This window comes from Oppia nitens, unplaced genomic scaffold (assembly GCF_028296485.1).
Source record: "Oppia nitens isolate AA-2021 unplaced genomic scaffold, nextdenovo-longstitch-racon4-pilon3 scaffold26_pilon_pilon_pilon, whole genome shotgun sequence".
Lineage (NCBI taxonomy): Eukaryota > Metazoa > Arthropoda > Arachnida > Sarcoptiformes > Oppiidae > Oppia > Oppia nitens.
Genome location: NW_026533206.1, coordinates 963,964 through 984,652, shown reverse-complemented (window position 1 = coordinate 984,652; position 20,689 = coordinate 963,964). Strand labels below are relative to the sequence as shown.

The 20,689-nt window shown below is 27.0% G+C and overlaps 2 protein-coding genes across 2 annotated transcripts; both read left to right on the top strand.

Moving 5' to 3' along the window:
* The first annotated feature begins 1,125 nt into the window (after positions 1–1,125).
* On the top strand, positions 1,126–3,812 carry LOC128954339 (vitamin D3 receptor-like). The gene is made up of 7 exons (XM_054299915.1): positions 1,126–1,205; positions 1,352–1,422; positions 1,496–1,603; positions 1,701–2,426; positions 2,971–3,114; positions 3,235–3,296; positions 3,593–3,812. The coding sequence occupies exons 1-7, from the start codon at positions 1,142–1,144 to the stop codon at positions 3,810–3,812; spliced, it is 1,395 nt and encodes a 464-aa protein (XP_054155890.1). The 5' UTR covers positions 1,126–1,141.
* Positions 3,813–4,762: 950 nt separating this feature from the next.
* LOC128954253 (uncharacterized) lies at positions 4,763–6,494 on the top strand. Its single transcript, XM_054299828.1, has 3 exons — positions 4,763–4,793; positions 4,891–5,014; positions 5,626–6,494. The coding sequence occupies exons 1-3, from the start codon at positions 4,790–4,792 to the stop codon at positions 6,341–6,343; spliced, it is 846 nt and encodes a 281-aa protein (XP_054155803.1). The 5' UTR covers positions 4,763–4,789; the 3' UTR covers positions 6,344–6,494.
* Positions 6,495–20,689: the final 14,195 nt, after the last annotated feature.

Here is a 20,689-nt window from a genome sequence, read left to right as displayed (position 1 = left end):
TCTCCCTGTAGATTTCAGCAAAATAATTATATACATTTACTGCAGCGCTATTTACTAATTAAATATCGATCCGATTTACTAATGAAAAATAAATTTACCCGGCTTATCTATGATTTGAAATACGTGTTTACTTTAAGCGAAAAAATACCGTTTTTTGTCAAACATGTCGACACCATTGTCGATATGCCGCCATTGTTTAAGGAGATTATGTCCAATAGAGACAATGATAATGATTGCAATAATAATAATAATAATAATAATTTCAATATTGATAATAATAATAATAATAATAATAATGATTATTATAACGATAGTAATAGTAATAGTAGTAGTAGTAGTAGTAATGATAATAGTAATGATACTATTAGTTAGTAATTAATTAATTTGTAAAAGTTTTTAGCTAACATAATAAAATAAAAAAGTTAGGAATAATTATATTTAATTTATTAAATTATTTGTTTTTTTTAAATTATTTATTTATTTATTATAATAAAAAAATTAACAATTTATTGTAAACTAGAATTGATTGTAAATTTTTTGAGTTTTTAGTTGTTTTGTGTAAATTTTAATGTAAAAAAATAATAATAAATAAATAAATATTTTGTTGTTGAAATATTTCTATAATTTTTATTTTTTTTAAATAATAATTTGTATATAATATACAAATATATAATTAAATTTGTTAAAAATATTTGTGATATTATTATTACAATTTTCAATGTTATATATTTATTATTTAATAAAAAAAGTAGATTATTTTTTTAAGTGCAATTAATATATATATATATATATATATATATATAATACTATCAATAAAAATAATATTTTATTTTATTATTTAATATTGTATAACTAAATTATTATATATATATATATGATATATGATAGCTATTACTAAATATATATATATGGTTTTTATTTTTTAAGTGTTTTTGATTATACAGTAATAAATTGATAACAACAACAAGTAAAATGCAATTACAGTGTAACTAAGTTTTTATAGTTTTTAACTTAAATATATAAAAAAAATCATACATAATATCTCATTTTTGTTTGACATTTTGTTTTTAATATATATATTACTTTTTTAATATATAAATAATAATAATAATAATATGTGATAAAAACAAATTATACAAATATGTCGGATAATATTGAAAATACATTACAACTATATTGTGTTGTTTGTGGCGATAAATCTAATGGTAATGTAAATCAATAACAAAAATAATTAAATAATAATTAATAAATAATTTTTGTAATTAATTTAAATTTTGTTGTTTTTTTATTTATTAATTAATTAATTAAAAATAAATAATTTTTTTAATGTTTTTTTTTAATTGTTTATTAGGCTATCATTTTGATGTTCAAAGTTGTAACTCTTGTAAAGCATTTTTCCGACGCAATGCACTTAAATATCAGGTAATTATATAAATTTTATTTTATTTTTTTTATATTAAAAAATATAAAAATATTATTATTGTTGTTTTTTAAGGACCGTTTGCGCTGCTATTTTGGTGGCAAATGTACGGTAGATATCGATAGCCGAACCCATTGCCGAAAATGTCGTTTAGATAAATGTTTTTCAATGGGAATGAAAACTGTATGAAAAAAATAAAATCAAAAAAAATTAATTAACAGAATATTCTTTAAACACAACAAAAATTAAATTATTTGATTATTTTTTTATATAAAACTAGAATTTGTTTTATACTGACGATGAAAATCAGGTCAGAAGAGCTATAGTTCGGGAAAACAGGAAACGAAAACTTGTGGCCAAAGTTGACGACAACGACGACAATAACGACAACAGTTGGCCGACGCCGACGCCCGTCAATCGGCGATCGGAAATCATCGGCGATTATAGTCAACAACAGTTGCCATCATCGGTGATAACAACAACAAACTCGGAAACAATAGACCGAAACAACAAATCGCAGACAACTATCGGCAATGATATGCTGTCCACCGATGATGACGACAACGATGACGACGAGGACGACAACAACTCTATTGATTCGGAACTAACGATTAAGTTATTGTCACCGCAGTCGCCGACGCCGACGCCGACACTAGTAATGGTTGCCGATTACGGTGCCACTGTTGATGGTGGCCACTGTTTTACCGACGGCCAGTCCCAGCGATTTCGTCAACTATTAGATTCAATGAATTGTCTGCAAACTACTGGCCACTATAGCCGTCAATTACGTATGACTTGTATCCATGAGTCTATACATATACAGACCCAAAAGTTTTCAAACGATTTGCCAAAATACGTACAAATGGCCAAATCGTTGGACCAGTTTCGGGATGATCTCGAAGAATCGGATCAATTAATTTTGATTAAATATTCTGCATTGGAGTTAGTGGTGTTAAGAAATATATTGAATTTTAATTTTGAACATCTCTACTGGAATATTATACATGTATGTAATATATATCAGGGTTCTCGATCTCAAGGGGGGGGGGTATAGGGGGGGTAAAATGTCAAAACTTTCGAAAAAACTTGGGGGTATAGGGCGGGGAGGGGTGAACAATTTTTATTGCATTTTTAAACTACAATTTTTTCCAAATTTGAGTAAATTCCCAATAAATTCCCATTAATTTCCCACTAAATTCCCATTAAATTTCCACTAAATTTCCATTAAATTTCCAATTCCATTCCTACTCCCCTTTCACAACCTGGATATATATATTTTAATTATTATTATTATTATTAAAAATTATAAATGTTTTTCTATACAATTAAAAAATAATTAGCATATATTATAGAATCTATAATATTTGATAATTTTTTTTTAAAATTGTATAATAATATACTAATTTTTATTCAACAACAAAAAAATTACTAAAAAAAATATATCTATAATATAACTTTATGTTATATAATATTCTATTGAATTACTGTATAATATATTTATTTCAAATATGAAATTATTTACTAATAATTAAATTTATTTTATTTTACAGGAAAACACATCGTATATAATAAATCTGGATTTATATAAACAAATATCCGAAGACCCGGACATTGGCGGTCCGTATACTTTGCATAAAACATTTTTAACCGAAATGGGTATCGATTGGGATTTCGACAAATTAATCATTTATTTAGTAAATTATTATTAATATTTTATTTTTTTTAAATAATAATCTATAAATTATAGATTATAAATTTAAATTTATTATTTTAATGATTATATATATATATATATTATTTATAAATATCTATAGTTAACACCAATATTACTATTTAATCCGAATCGACCAAAATTATTAAATAGAGATCATATCGAGTAAGTTATATATATATATATAATATATATTATATATATATATATTATATGTATATATTTTATATATATGTTTATTATATATATATATATATTGTATATGTATATATTTTATATATATGTTTATTATATATATATATATATTGTATATGTATATATTTTATATATATATATGTATATAATTTATATATATGTATTTATTTTGTTATATATATATTGTTTTATTTATAGTTTTGTATTAAAATTTTGTATTAATATTATTTATTTTAATTTTTTTTGTTGATATCCTCCCCCCACAGAAAACAGCGTGAATTTTATAAACAATTATTGAAATGCTATTTGAATTGTAAATATCAATCTGTATTACTATCCGATGCTAAACTCGACCGTCTATTGGATAGTTTGAAACATTTGACTATTTTAAGCAACCGGGTCGCCTATTTCTCTAAATTTGCAAACAATTTCAATTATATACAGTTTCCGGAAATATTTCAGGAAATTGTTACACGAGATGATTAAAAAATTAAAATAATAAAAATTAACTGAATTTATTTTTTTTTTAAATAATAATAAAATTATTATATATATATGATTATAATGTCAATAATAATTATATACAATACAGTTGTTAGTTATGTATACAAAAAAAATTTTTTTTAAAGTATATATTGTAATACTTTCAACAAATAGACTATTAATTTTTTAAAATTAAATTTTAAAAAATAATAAAATTAGATATGAATATTTTTATTATTATATTACAATTTTGTAAGTATATTATTATTATAAATTATAAATAAAATTTATTATTATTATTTTCAATTATGTTATTAATTCTAATATTATTCACTTAAAAATTATTTTTTTTAAAATCATATAACTATTTATTTAATTAAAAATTTAAATAATTTAGAAAAAAACTGTTTTTAGAGTTAAATAAAAATAAAATAATAATTTCTTTTACTGTATTTCTATTAAATACTATTTTAATCGTAGATAAATTAATATTATTAGTATTATTTATTTTGTATATTAAATTATTTTTATACATATTTGACATTAATTACTATAAATATTAATAAATATAAAGTAATATTTATTTAAAAAAAAAACTTTTACTATACAAACAAACAAATAGTTTTATTATTATAATCTAAAATAGGAAATAAATGTTTTCGTATTAATATTTAGATCAATAATATGTATGTGTTTTATAAAAGGGATTAAATAAAAGTTTAGTATTTTTAGGTGAAACACAAATCAAATAAATTGTTTATCAAATGCTAATCATATATTGTTTGTATATAAAAATATTAAACTGGCATTGAATTGATTTTGTAATAAAAATACATTTTTATTTTTAATAATAAAATTTATAATTTTTTTTGTTAATTTTATCAATAATAATGTGTAAATTTCATTCAATAATGAAAATTATAATAATTTTTATCATAGTTTTTGTATTAAACTTTACAATCGTTAACTGTTTGCCATCAATGGGTTTGAAACTTATATCAACTCAAAAATATTTATTAATAAATATATGAGAAATAATTGATTAAATTTTTTTGTTTTGTTTTTTATTTAATTATTTTAGGTATGAATTTTGACATTAATAGTGTGGAAACTACTGGCCATAAAATGTTTGAAAAATTAAACACAAATACCACTACTAATGATATTAATTGGACTAAAAATGTTAACAAAAAAAGTTTTAAAAAGTTAGTTTAATAAAATACTAATACTAATAATACTATACAATAAATATGTATTTTTTTGTTTGTTTGCATATATTTTTACATATACAGTACACTATATTAATTTATATTATATATATATATATATATATCAAGCCATCAATGAGTTTGAAACTATAATATAACTCAATATATATATATTAAATAATTGATTTTTTTTTGTTTATTTAATATTATTATTATTATAAATAGATATTTCCATAAATAGTGTAGAAAGTGGGGCTAAAATGTCAAAATTAAAATCAATTAATACTAATACTACTAAAAACTTTATAAAAAAGTTCAAAAAATTAATTTCATATACAATAATAACAAAAACATAATTATAAATTTTTTATTATTGCCCATTAATAGCTGTATTGATATACAGTATAATTTATATATACACTTAAAAATTTTAAATTACAATTATATACAGTATATAGTGTATATAAATATTAATTTTAAATTTACAATATTTATTATTTTTTTAACTAAAATAATTAAATTTAATTAGCAATAATAATAATAATGATTGCTATTAAATGTTTGTTTGCTGTGATTTTATTATTAATTATTATTAATAATAATATTAGTATTGAAAACCAATCGCCGGCTGATTACATGCCGTCGGCGGCACCGACGGTGGCGGCGGTAATCAAAATCGATGGCAACGATACGGCCAAACATTTGATGCCCGACAAAGACAACAACAACAACAACCAGCAAAATGTCAAACAAGCCGTGGAAATGGCTGCCAATCAGGCTATCTGGTCATTGAATCGGGCCATCGACAGTTCAATGAACAAGGGGTTCAGTCTACCCTACCCGCTGGCCGCCCGACTGGTACGGGAACAGGCCATCAAAGCCAAAGAACAGGCCAACGATGAACTGCAGAAAATTGTCGATCAAATAGTACAGTCGGCGGCTGTCGCCGACAACGATGATCGGCACCGAGTATTGGCCATCCGTTATGAGGCTAATAAAGCCCTTGATTTGGCTATGAATGCCATCGAAAGTGCCCGATCGCTGGCCGTGAAAGCAGCTCTCAGAAAATTTACCGAAGAGGGGACCGCCGCCAATGTTGATGACACCAAAACCGATACCCATACCTATCCGGCAGCACAACAACAACAACAACAGCAGACAGCATCGTCGACACCAACTTCGGCGGATAAAAATGGAGTCAGTGTTGTTGTCCAACAGTTTATCAAATCAATACTATCCGACACTATCATTGCGGGACAAATGAGTAAAAAAATTCCCGCAATTGGCCAGACATTGAATTTATCGGCCAGTTTGTCGACATATTAGATCAGAGCCGTCGATAACGAAGAGCTGTCGATTGCAACAGTTTTGCCGACACAAACCTACCGGAGATCTGATTTAATTTTTATTTTTATTTTTTTTTTGATGTCAACCTAAAACATATCCAACATTATTATTATTATTTAAATTGACTTAACCAGAAATTTTTGATTTTAAAAAATTTAATTTTAATTTATTATTTTTATATCTTGTTTTTTTTTAAAAAAAAATTAGACAATTGCTGACAAATGTTGATTAGTAATTATTGACTATTATTATTTCAATCATATATATATATTGAAATAATAATAGTTAATAACTACTAAACAACATTTATATATATATATATATAATTTTTTAATAGATATTTTAATTTATAGAATATTTTAGATGATTTAAAAAAAATTATTTTCAATAAAACAACTAATTGCTTAACAAATCATAATAATTGTATTTAAATATATAACTGACTTTGAATAGATTTTTTATGTAATAAAATTTTGTAATTATTATTTTTTTTTGACATTTATATTGTTTATTAATCAATTTTAATTAAATAAATATTTTTTGATGCATTAATAATAATTCTAATATATTAATATAAAAAGGCATTACATATATCTAATACATATATCTTACAGTATATCGTTATAAATATATAAAAATTTAGTTTTAGATTATAATTATTATCATAGAATAGTTTAAACAAAATTATAAATAATTTTTTTTTTAATAATATTCTCTGTATATACAGTATATATATAAATATATTATATTATATTATAGAAAATATATACTGTATATACTTTGATTTAAATATTATTTTCTACAATATTATACTATCTATTAATTTGTTAAAACAGTTTCAATAATCCAATCGATATATTTGGATACACGTGTAAAAACCATATAAGATTTTGGATTAGTATTATGACATTCGCCTACAGGTTCTGGTCCGGATGAACTTGAAGTCACACCTATATGTACGGCCCGATCATCCATACCGTCATCACTACTACCACCCGAAACATATTGAATCAATGGTCCGCCAGAATCGCCCTATTTATTGGTATTATTATTAAATTTTTAAATATAAAATCCAAAAAGCAAGACAAAACACATTTTTGCGTATACACATACACACATACATACACATACATACAAATACATACACATACATACACATACATACACATACATACACATACATACACATACATACATACACATACATACATACACATACATACATACATACATACACATACACATACACATACATACACATACATACATACACATACATACACATACATACACATACATACACATACATACATACACATACATACATACACATACATACACATACATACACATACATACATACACATACATACACATACATACACATACATACACATACATACATACACATACATACACATACATACCATACACAATGCCGGTCCTCTATGAGCCGGATATCTGATGCCTCGGATTTCTTTACTCCAGACATCAGTCCTGTTATTAAATGTCTTCATAATCATCGAAACACCCGTTCTCAGAGTTCCTGTATTACTGACTCCTCCATCAATGAAACCAAAGCCAGCAAACAGTGCCAACTCTTCAACGGTATTAACAATGTCTCTGTCGGGCAAACAAATACTGTTAACCGTATAATACCTGCCATTCATTGATCTTTGAATCCCTAAATGACTATTCAGTTTCAATAGTCCGATATCATTGATATTTTTATCTTTTGGATAATCTTTATATTGAAACCATTTGTCGACACCGTATGTATGGCTTTCATCTCTCTTATCCTGAACTGTCCGAACAGTTATAATAAAATCGGATCTAATAATAATAATAATCAGAAAAAATTGTTGGAAAAATTTTTTTATTTCTATAATATTCTCAAATATAATGAATGTTCTCAAAAATAAATATTTTAAAAATCATTTATATATATAATAATTAATAAATTAGTTAATGTATTAATTTTAAGTAACATTTTTTGTGTATAAATTATTATATTACTCTATACAATGTGCTGCTGTTATAATCCAATAGTGATTTAGTATAACTCCAGTACAATAAGCCCTATTTAAACAAAATTATTTATATATTTTAATATTTCACTATTTAAAAAAAATAAAACTATAATTAGTTTGTTAAACCATGCAGTGGGGATAAATCCTAGAAAATAATATGTAGAATAAATATATACAATCCATGGCCACTCTCCCGGTTGAGCTAACCGTCCGTTTTGTACACTTGTAGTCACATTTGATGACCACTTGAAACAGTTTTTTGTAGTCAACAGTGACTGCCGTCCGATACCACACGTGTCGAGCGTTACGTTCGGATAGTGTTTGATCTGTGAGTGAATGCAAACACTGAACGACACCAATACTGATGACAACAATACTATTAATCAAAAATATATTAAATATATATTTAAATAAAAATGTTTTATAGATTTAGTTTATTAAGTTTTTTATTTAAAAAAAATCATATAAAACATTAACAAACATAAGTTTAGCACAATTTTCATTATGTGATGTCCTATAGTTCTAATTCAATGCTATTTTAATAAAAGTTAATTAAAAATATTTTTAAATATATAAATTAATTATTTAAACTGTTATTTTTAATATAGTTATTATTTTTTTTATTGTAAATTTTCATAATATACTAATCAAATGTTATAGTATTTTTAAAAAATTTATTAAAATATAAAAAAAATAGTTTTAAATTTCTTAATTGATTATTATTACCTTAAAGATATTTTTTAATACATTAATACATTATTATATTTTATAACCTTGTAATTGATTTGTTAAAAATATTTTGATACTTTTTTTTATTTTTGAGTAATACAATATTTAATTTTAATATAATTTATATTGTTGAAGACATCCATATGTCCTTCAATTACCGATAATTTAAGATTAATATTTTGTATTTATTTCCTATTATAACTATTTCTATACATTGTATTAATACTTATATTTACACTTCATCTTAATTTTTACCGTTAAATATCCTTTTACCTGTAAATCCTGGTCAGTGACACCAATCACTGGCACCTCAATGTCCATCACATCAACTATTCAACCGTTTTATATTCAAACAGTCCAATGACTACCTTTCCCTCCAATTCATTACCTGTATATCCAGTTGACTATAAATACAGTACAACTACTTTATTTATTAGTCAGTCAGTACATCACATACCTCACCAGTCAGTGCCACTGTTCTCTACATCTGAGCCCAGTCTCAGCCATTACTACTGTACTCGCACTAAACGTGCTCTTCATTATCATCTCTTTTACCGATATTTTAACCATTGTTTTAAACATAAAAGTGTTTCACTTATAACTTGTGTTTAACTTCATTATCATTGTTGTCATACATCAAGAGTTCTACCGATTATTATACCGATTCTTATACCGATTAGTATCGCCAACGCTTACCGATTGATAACTACTTACCAATCGTATTATCACTACCTGATTGTCGTGTGCAAGGATTTGGATCATCAATTGGCCACCACTTGGTTACCACAGCTGCACAGTGATCACACATATCATCTGAGAAGTCCTTCAAAGACCTATTGGGTGATCTATCATACCTGTGTCTCACCAGTTAAATACCGGTCTCATACCGACCACACGGTAGTTGACTACCCGTAGACACAACAATTGGCACAGTTGGCCGGATCATCATCAGATCCCTGACCGTGTCATAAAAATATTATTAATTATTTAATAATTTATTTATATAATTATTTGATTAAAAAATTATTGTCTTACTATTACTGTACATAATATTGATAACAAAATCTATAAATAGAAATTATAATAGAAAAAAATTAATTTACAAATATTTAAAAGAAAACTAAACAAGCTAACTTTTTAATTTAGTTTTAATTAGCAATTTATAAAACTTTAATATCTATTATAGTTTTCTAGATATTGACCATCCCTGTTCTTGCATACCTGTGCCTAATTACAAAAAAAAGTGACAATACCAAACTGACCGTCCCAATAAATAATAGTAGCAAATTTTTTTTTTTTAGTTTTTTTTCATTCTAAAGATCTAAACACACAAAAAAAACTCGTTCATCTATTTTGTCATCGACTGTATATATATATAATATATATAAATACAGCAAAAATTTCAATTTTTTAACCCAAAAAAAAATAATAATAAATATGTTTTTATGTTTGTATGATAGACCCCTAACCATACAAACACCCATTCCTTTATCGATTGGATATCAAAGCGCTTGAATTTGATTACCCCAATAGTCCTGATTATTATTCAATAAGGTTTTCAATTAATTTCAACCAACCCGTCCCGCAATGGTCCCTCGTTTTTAATATCCGGATCAGTTCGTCCATAACCAGCAAACAGTTGTGCCAACTCTTCATCGTCGGTGTTAACAATGTCTCTGTCGGGCAAACAAATACTGTTAACCGTATAATACCTGCCATTCATTGATCTTTGAATCCCTATATATGACTATTCAGTTTCAATTAGGCGATGTCATACATGTATCCATTATTTGTATAGTTTGTATGTATAAACCATTGGTGAACACCATATATATATATATATATATATATATATATATATATATATGTCTGTCATCTACTCTATCCTGAACTGTCCAAACAGTTATAGCCAAACAGATAATCTAAATAATAATAATAATAATTATTATTATTATTATTTAAACTTAAACTAATTACTGATTATGAAAACTAATATTTTAATTAATAAATTTAAGTAATATATATATATATATTACAAACTCTTTACAATGCGCTGCTGTTATAATGCAATTGGTGTTTAGTATAACATCCGTACAGTCAAACCTATAACAAATTATAAACAAATACTGTTAAACGTATAATATCTGCCATCCATTGATCTGGTTATCCCTATATATGACTATTCAGTTTCATGAGTCCGATATCATACATCCCATTATCGATCGTATGGTTTGTATGTATAAACCATTGTTTTACATCATATGTATGACTATTATCTGTCTTATTCTTAACTGTTCGCAAAGTTATTGTCCGATCGGTACTTAATAATAATAATAATATAATTAAGATTAAATTAATTAATCTATAAAATTTTTTAAAATTTTATAAAAATTTAGAAATAATAAATATACCAGTTAATGTACAGTATTTTTGATTAAATAGCCTAATATTTTCGTAACAAATAAGTTATATTATAAAATATAGTTATATATTTTAATTAATTAAATTTAATTTTAAATTATATTTCTATAGTATTGTATATTATATGCCGTATACAATGTGCTGCTGTTATTAATCCAATTGGTGTTTAGTATAACACCCGTACAATGATTCCTATAAAATATTTCAACACAAATATTAAATATAGTTTATTTAGGTATACTTTAATTTTGTTAAATAATTATAACATATAAAATAAAATAATAAATTGCAAACCACATTAATGGGATAAATCCTAGTAAATAATAAGTAGTTGTGATGAATACAATCCATGGCCACTCTCCCGGTTGAGCTAACCGTCCGTTTTGTACACTTGTAGTCACATTTGATGACCACTTGAAACAGTTTTTTGTAGTCAACAGTGACTGCCGTCCGATACCACACGTGTCGAGCGTTACGTTCGGATAGTGTTTGATCTGTGAGTGAATGCAAACACTGAACGACACCAATACTGATGACAACAATACTATTAATCAAAAATATATTAAATATATATTTATATAAAAAAAATTTTTTTATTATATTTTTTTATTAAAATTTATTTCATTTTAAAATATAAATAAAATTTATATACAAAATAATTGCAATTACATTATATATATATAAATATATATATATATATATTAAAGTTAATACAATTGATAATAACAAAAAAATATAATTACTTTATAATTTAATTAATAATAATAAAAGAATAAAAGATTATTACTATTACAGAATATAAATATTTATATAATTATATATATTTACAATTTTATTATAGTTAATAAATTAATTAAAATTTATTATTGAATTATGTTCTATCAATAATAACAATATTATTTTCACCAATATTAACTTTTGGTTTTATTTTATTAATTTTACAATATTTACAACAACAACTAGATAATATTAATTGTTTATAATTAATTGTTTGATTTTTATATAGTGTTTCATAAATTTGATAACATTTTTTACTAGTTTTTCTAATAAAAATTGTTAACATCAACATTGATGACCCGAACCAAAAACTAGAAACACTGGCTATAAAACATAATAATTCTATAAATGATATTTTATATGATATTTTGAATTTTAACTGCGTTTTTGACCATAAATTTATATTAATATTATTATAAATAATTGATTTATTATTATTATTAAATGAAAATAATTGCATATTGTATATTGTTTCCATACAATCTGGATAATGTTTAATATAATAGTCATAACATATGGAATCAATTTGATTTTGTTTGGTCATACAATTAATGCTATTAGAAAAATTATCAAAATTATTATGTTTATGATATTGATATCGTAAATAATATTGTATAGGATATGATGAATGACATTTTAAGTTATAATTAATAATACAATTAGCAAAACATTCAACAGTTGTCTGTCGTTTTATACATTGATCTTTATTATATTGTTTTCAGGTTGTTCAAATATTGTTTTACTATATTCTAGAAAATAATTAATATTAGATTTACTAAATGATTTACATTTTAATTAACACTACAAAATTTTTAATATACAGTTTAATAATTTCATAAAACGTTAAAAAGTAGAAAATAAATATAAATACCTTTTTTGTAAAAATGTTTTAAAGTTTTTAAGGTATCGTATAATATATATAACAAATTTATCATTTATTTTATAAACCTTAATAACTTTTAAATAATTTTTAATTAAACAGTACATTCAAATTGCAAAAATTGATTGCAATAAAAATAAGTGTATAAAAATTTTTATTGTTTAATATTTATTTATTTTTTTATATAATTGTCTTGTTTTTCTGTTTTGTTAATTATATATAAATATTTATTAATTATTACTATTATTGTTTTTGTTAATTATCGTTAACATAAAAAAATTACAGCAAAAATAATTATTTTAATTACAATTTTATTGGTTTTTTTTAAATATTATTTAAATGGAAAATAAAATCAATTTAAGTACTATTAACTTTTATTGTACCAATGTATATGTTTTAATATTTATTATATATTTTTTATTTTAATAATAAATAATTTTTTTTAAATCAATATATTGTTTATCAAGTTTCTATTAATATAATTAAATTTACAATAAATAAAATAATTATATTAATTGTTTACTAAAATTTTTTATTCTAAAATTAGCTAGCTAAATGTTTACAAAATAATAATAACAATAATTCTAGACTATATTGATTGTCGATTACTGATCATAATTAATAATGTTTTTATGATTAAAAAATATATTTTCTATTAAAACTAATAACAAATTTTTTAAAAAAAAACAGAGTCTTAAACAGCGGCGGCGGCGATGATAGCGGCGATGCTATTAATTTCTGGTCAACAATAAATTTGATTAAAAAGTGACCAATGGGAATGTTGTAGATAATTTTAAACTGCATAAAATTGTAATTAGTCATTTTTTAATTAAATATATGATTGGCCAAATAATTGCAGTCGACTATCATTTTTTCTAAAATTTTCGAAAAAACATTCGAATGTAAATTATCTGGCTAATTATACAATTAATCTAAAAATGACAAATTACAATTTTATAAAGGTTAAAATTATCTACAACATTGCCATTGCTCACTTTATATTCAAACATATTGTTGACCAGATAATTGTAATCCGATATCATCGCCGCCGCCGGTGTTTAAGACTCAAAAATTATTTTTTAAGTAATTTAATTAACAAATTGTCTGGTATTTTCACTAATATTTTTTATAACTAATATTTTTTGCCCTACCTATTTTGCCCTATTTATGCCTATTTATAAAGCATTATATGCATTGGATTAATAATAGTATTTTTTATAAAAGTAATAATAATAAATCATAATATTTATAAAAAAAAATACTAATACTTTGTAATAATTGTTATAATAATTGATTGATTTTATGACACAAATACTGGCGGCGAAGGTAGCAGCGATGGTAGCGGCGATACAGGCGACGAAAGTAGCAGCGATGACAGCGCAGATACTGCCAGCGATGGTAGCGGCGAAGGTAGCGGCGATGATAGCAACGAAGGTAGCAGCGATGATAGCGCCGATACTGCCAGCGATGATAGCGGCGAAGGTAGCGGCGATGATAGCAACGAAGATAGCAGCGATGATAGCGCCGATACTGCCAGCGATGATAGCGGCGAAGGTAGCGGCGATGATAGCAACGAAGATAGCAGCGATGATAGCGCCGATACTGCCAGCGATGATAGCGGCGAAGGTAGCGGCGATGGTAGCAGCGAAGATAGCAGCGATAATAGCGCCGATACTGCCAGCGATGGTAGCGGCGAAGGTAGCGGCGATGATAGCAACGAAGGTAGCAGCGATGATAGCGGCGAAGGTAGCGGCGATGATAGCAACGAAGATAGCAGCGATGATAGCGCCGATACTGCCAGCGATGATAGCAACGAAGATAGCAGCGATGATAGCGCCGATACTGCCAGCGATGGTAGCGGCGATGGTAGCAGCGATGGTAGCAGCGAAGATAGCAGCGATGATAGCGCCGATACTGCCAGCGATGATAGCGGCGAAGGTAGCGGCGATGGTAGCAGCGAAGATAGCAGCGATGATAGCGCCGATACTGCCAGCGATGGTAGCGGCGAAGGTAGCGGCGATGATAGCAACGAAGGTAGCAGCGATGATAGCGCCGATACTGCCAGCGATGGTAGCAGCGATGGTAGCGGCGATGGTAGCGCCGATACTGGCGGCAATGGTAGCGGCGAAGGTAGCGGCGAAGGTAGCGGCGATGATAGCAACGAAGGTAGCAGCGATGGTAGCAGCGATGGTAGCGGCGATGGTAGGAGCGATAGTAGCGCCGATACTGGCGGCAATGGTAGCGGCGATGGTAGCAGCGATGGTAGCGGCGAAGATAGCAGCGATGATAGCGCCGATACTGACAGCGATGGTAGCAGCGATGGTAGCGGCGATGGTAGCAGCGATAGTAGCGCCGATACTGGCGGCAATGGTAGCGGCGAAGGTAGCGGCGAAGGTAGCGGCGATGATAGCAACGAAGGTAGCAGCGATGGTAGCAGCGATGGTAGCGGCGATGGTAGGAGCGATAGTAGCGCCGATACTGGCGGCAATGGTAGCGGCGATGGTAGCAGCGATGGTAGCGGCGAAGATAGCAGCGATGATAGCGCCGATACTGCCAGCGATGGTAGCAGCGATGGTAGCGGCGATGGTAGCAGCGATAGTAGCGCCGATACTGGCGGCAATGTTAGCGGCGAAGGTAGCGGCGAAGGTAGCGGCGATGATAGCAACGAAGGTAGCAGCGATGGTAGCAGCGATGGTAGCGGCGATGGTAGGAGCGATAGTAGCGCCGATACTGGCGGCAATGGTAGCGGCGATGGTAGCAGCGATGGTAGCGGCGAAGATAGCAGCGATGATAGCGCCGATACTGCCAGCGATGGTAGCGGCGAATGTAGCGGCGATGGTAGCAGCGAAGATAGCAGCGATGATAGCGCCGATACTGCCAGCGATGGTAGCGGCGAAGGTAGCGGCGATGATAGCAACGAAGGTAGCAGCGATGATAGCAGCCGATAGGAGCTGCCATACTGCGGCAATGGTAGCGGCGATGGTAGCAGCGATGGTAGCGGCGATGATATAGCAACGAAGGTAGCAGCGATGATAGCGCCGATACTGCCAGCGATGGTAGCGGCGAAGGTAGCGGCGATGATAGCAACGAAGGTAGCAGCGATGATAGCGCCGATACTGCCAGCGATGGTAGCGGCGAAGGTAGCGGCGATGATAGCAACGAAGGTAGCAGCGATGATAGCGCCGATACTGCCAGCGATGATAGCGGCGAAGGTAGCGGCGATGATAGCAACGAAGATAGCAGCGATGATAGCGCCGATACTGCCAGCGATGATAGCAACGAAGATAGCAGCGATGATAGCGCCGATACTGCCAGCGATGATAGCGGCGAAGGTAGCGGCGATGGTAGCAGCGAAGATAGCAGCGATGATAGCGCCGATACTGCCAGCGATGATAGCGGCGAAGGTAGCGGCGATGGTAGCAGCGAAGATAGCAGCGATGATAGCGCCGATACTGCCAGCGATGGTAGCGGCGAAGGTAGCGGCGATGATAGCAACGAAGGTAGCAGCGATGATAGCGCCGATACTGCCAGCGATGGTAGCAGCGATGGTAGCGGCGATGGTAGCGGCGATGGTAGCGCCGATACTGGCGGCAATGGTAGCGGCGAAGGTAGCGGCGAAGGTAGCGGCGATGATAGCAACGAAGGTAGCAGCGATGGTAGCAGCGATGGTAGCGGCGATGGTAGGAGCGATAGTAGCGCCGATACTGGCGGCAATGGTAGCGGCGATGGTAGCAGCGATGGTAGCGGCGAAGATAGCAGCGATGATAGCGCCGATACTGCCAGCGATGGTAGCAGCGAATGTAGCGGCGATGATAGCAACGAAGGTAGCAGCGATGATAGCGCCGATACTGCCAGCGATGGTAATGGCGATGATATTTCACTACTTGCAAATTGCAAATACTTAATGCATTCGGCCGGCCAGTATCCCGGTTTTACAAAAATATTTATTATTATTATTTAGAAATCATAGTTAAAGTTTATTTACATTTGATATTATTATGCATTTTTTATAATATTTTAATATTTATTGTATATATGATGGAAATTTAAATATCTATTTAATAAGTTAATAAACTTTAAACAATGTATAAAATATTTATGGTAATAAATTATATTTATATTAGGGTTTTGAATTTAGGATTTTAGGGGGAGGGGTGTAGACTTGGTGAAATTTACAAAATTCTCCAAAAATCTTGGCGGTATATAGAGTGGGGTAAAAATTTTATTGCATTTTTAATTTTTTTTCAAAAATCCAATATCAAAGGGAATTCACTAAAATTTCCATAAATTCCCGAAGATTCCTATATAAATTCAATAAAAAGTTTCAGTATTAATTTCCAGAAAAATAGATAAAATTTCCAAAAACTTAAAAATTTAACAAAAAAAAATAAAAAAATAGTTTCAAAATAGTTCATAAAAGCATTGATGATACATTATGAGTTATTTTTAGTATTATAATAATTTTTAAATTTTAATACAATTATTGAATAATGGAAAATATTTATATAAATTATGTTAAAAATAATATTATTGTAATTGTAATATATTATTTTTTTAAATTTTAAATAAATATAATAAAAAGACAGACAGACAGACAGACAGACAAACAAACAGACAAACAGACAGACAGACAGACAAACTTAACTTAACCTAACCTAACCTAACCTAACCCAACCTAACCTAACCTAACCTAACCTAACCTAACCTAACCTAACCTAACCTTTCTGTCTTTTTAATATATTTATTTAAAATTTAAAAAAATAATATATTACAATTACAATAATATTATTTTTAACATAATTTATATAAATATTTTCCATTATTTAATATAATTATTAATAATAATAATAATGATAATAAATAAATAAAAGTTAATTTAATTTATTTATACATTGAACTCAATAAAATTATTTTAAGAGAGAATAAACATTGAATATATAAAATTTATTATACTTTTAAAGTTAATGTGCTTTATAATGTATTATTCAGCATAAATAGACAATAGATATTATTATAAACTATTGTCTCTAATGAATTAATTAAATTAATAAATAAATATTTAAAAAATTCCAAAATATTTAATAAAAATTAATTTATTATAGCTTAATAAAAATAAACTTTAAGCTACGATCACCTAATAAATAATAATTATTTAAGTAAAATTTTTTAAAAAAATATATTATAATTTTTAATTTATTAAATAAATATTACTAAATAATAATAATAATAATAATAAAATTTGTTTTAGACATATATTAAATAACTATTTACTACTTATAATAATAATAATTTAGAATTAATAATAAAATAACAAAATAATTATTATTATAATAAATTTTTAGTAAATGGTTATTCTATAAATGATTTAGCTATAAAAAAAAGTGAAAATTAGAAAACTGAACATGCTAAATAAAATAAAAAGTATAAATAGGATATTATTATAAAGAAAAATTTAATAAACATAAAATAGTTATTCTTTAATTAAAAAAAAATCTTATTATAAAAGCTGTTAAAAATGTATTTATCTAAAATGCAATTGCTAATTGTACTGGGTACTATATGGACAATTGGTTTAATGGGAAATTTGGGTCAATCGTTAACTGTGGATGAATTGAAAAATGTTATTTGCGGTAATTTATAAATAATTAATTAATTAATTAATATTTATAGAAATACATTGTCTAATAAATAATTATCTGTCTATCTGTCTATCTGTCTATCTGTCTATCTGTCTATCTGTCTATCTGTCTATCTGTCTATCTGTCTATCTGTCTATCTGTCTATCTGTCTATCTGTCTATCTGTCTATCTGTCTATCTGTCTATCTGTCTATCTGTCTATCTGTCTATCTGTCTATCTGTCTATCTGTCTATCTGTCTATCTGTCTATCTGTCTATCTGTCTATCTGTCTATCTGTCTATCTGTCTATCTGTCTATCTGTCTATCTGTCTATCTGTCTATCTGTCTATCTGTCTATCTGTCTATCTGTCTATCTGTCTATCTGTCTATCTGTCTATCTGTCTATCTGTCTATCTGTCTATCTGTCTATCTGTCTATCTGTCTATCTGTCTATCTGTCTATCTGTCTATCTGTCTATCTGTCTATCTGTCTATCTGTCTATCTGTCTATCTGTCTATCTGTCTATCTGTCTATCTGTCTATCTGTCTATCTGTCTATCTGTCTATCTGTCTATCTGTCTATCTGTCTATCTGTCTATCTGTCTATCTGTCTATCTAATCTAATCTAATCTAATCTAATCTAATCTAATCTAATCTAGGTGATCCGAAAAGAAATTGTCTAGCTGTATATGATTCAACTGAATGTTTAGATGAATTAAACATTAAGGGAAAAATTGGTGAACAATTAGGACAATTGGTTGGTCAGCTTAGATATGCTATACAAGTATTGCTTAGACAATATAGACCGGGTACCAATAGTCGTGTAGTTTGTCATAATCTATTCAATTGGAAAAGTGAGGTAGATCCGGTATTGGTTGAAAATTTAGCTAAAGAAATATCTAGGTTGAATAATCATAATAATCAACAAGGTAATCTAATTGATAAACTAAAAAAATGTTTTCATTGTAATTATAAATTACATAAAGAATGAATAATTTTTTATTTACATAAAATATTGTCAAAAAAATAGTGTTAATATTAATTAATTAATTAATTAAAAAATATTTTTTTTAAACTAGAAATCTATACTATATATAATTTAAATGATATAATGTGTTTGTATAAGTAATTAAACTATTTTAAAATTAATAAACTCATTTTCATTATTATTTTATTTTTTTAATTAATTAATTAATTTTTTTAGCCATTATTTATATATAATAGATTTGATAGAAATTTTGTTTGTTTTTTAAAATTATTATATATTAAAATTATTATATTATATAATTAATGTAAATATTTTATTTAGATTTTTTACATTATGTAATATTCTACTGTAAATTCGAAAATTTATTAAATTTTATGATCAATTAATAATAGTAATTATAATAATATTAATATTAAACAATAATAACTAAATAATAATAATTAGTACAGCAATAACTATTTTTTATTTATTAAAATTAAATTTAAAATAATATTGAATTAATTATTTGTATATAATAAAAAAAAATTTTTTTTATTGATATACGATATTATAAATATTATAATAAGTTAATGAATTGATTGATATAATTTAGTTAACAATTATTATTATTATTTATTAGTTTAATGAATCAATAATAATAATTAAACAAAATTAATTAAATCATAAAATCAATATATAATAAAAATGATTTTTTTAATAAAAAAAAACGTTTATATCATATAATAATAATTATTATTATTATTATTATTATTTAAATCATACAATAATTATAATATTTATAATATATTAATGTGTTTTTAGCGTCAATTGATACGATTAATGTTTTAATTTAATTAATAGTTATTTGTTATAATAGTAAATGCATTTTTTTTTAATCATAAAA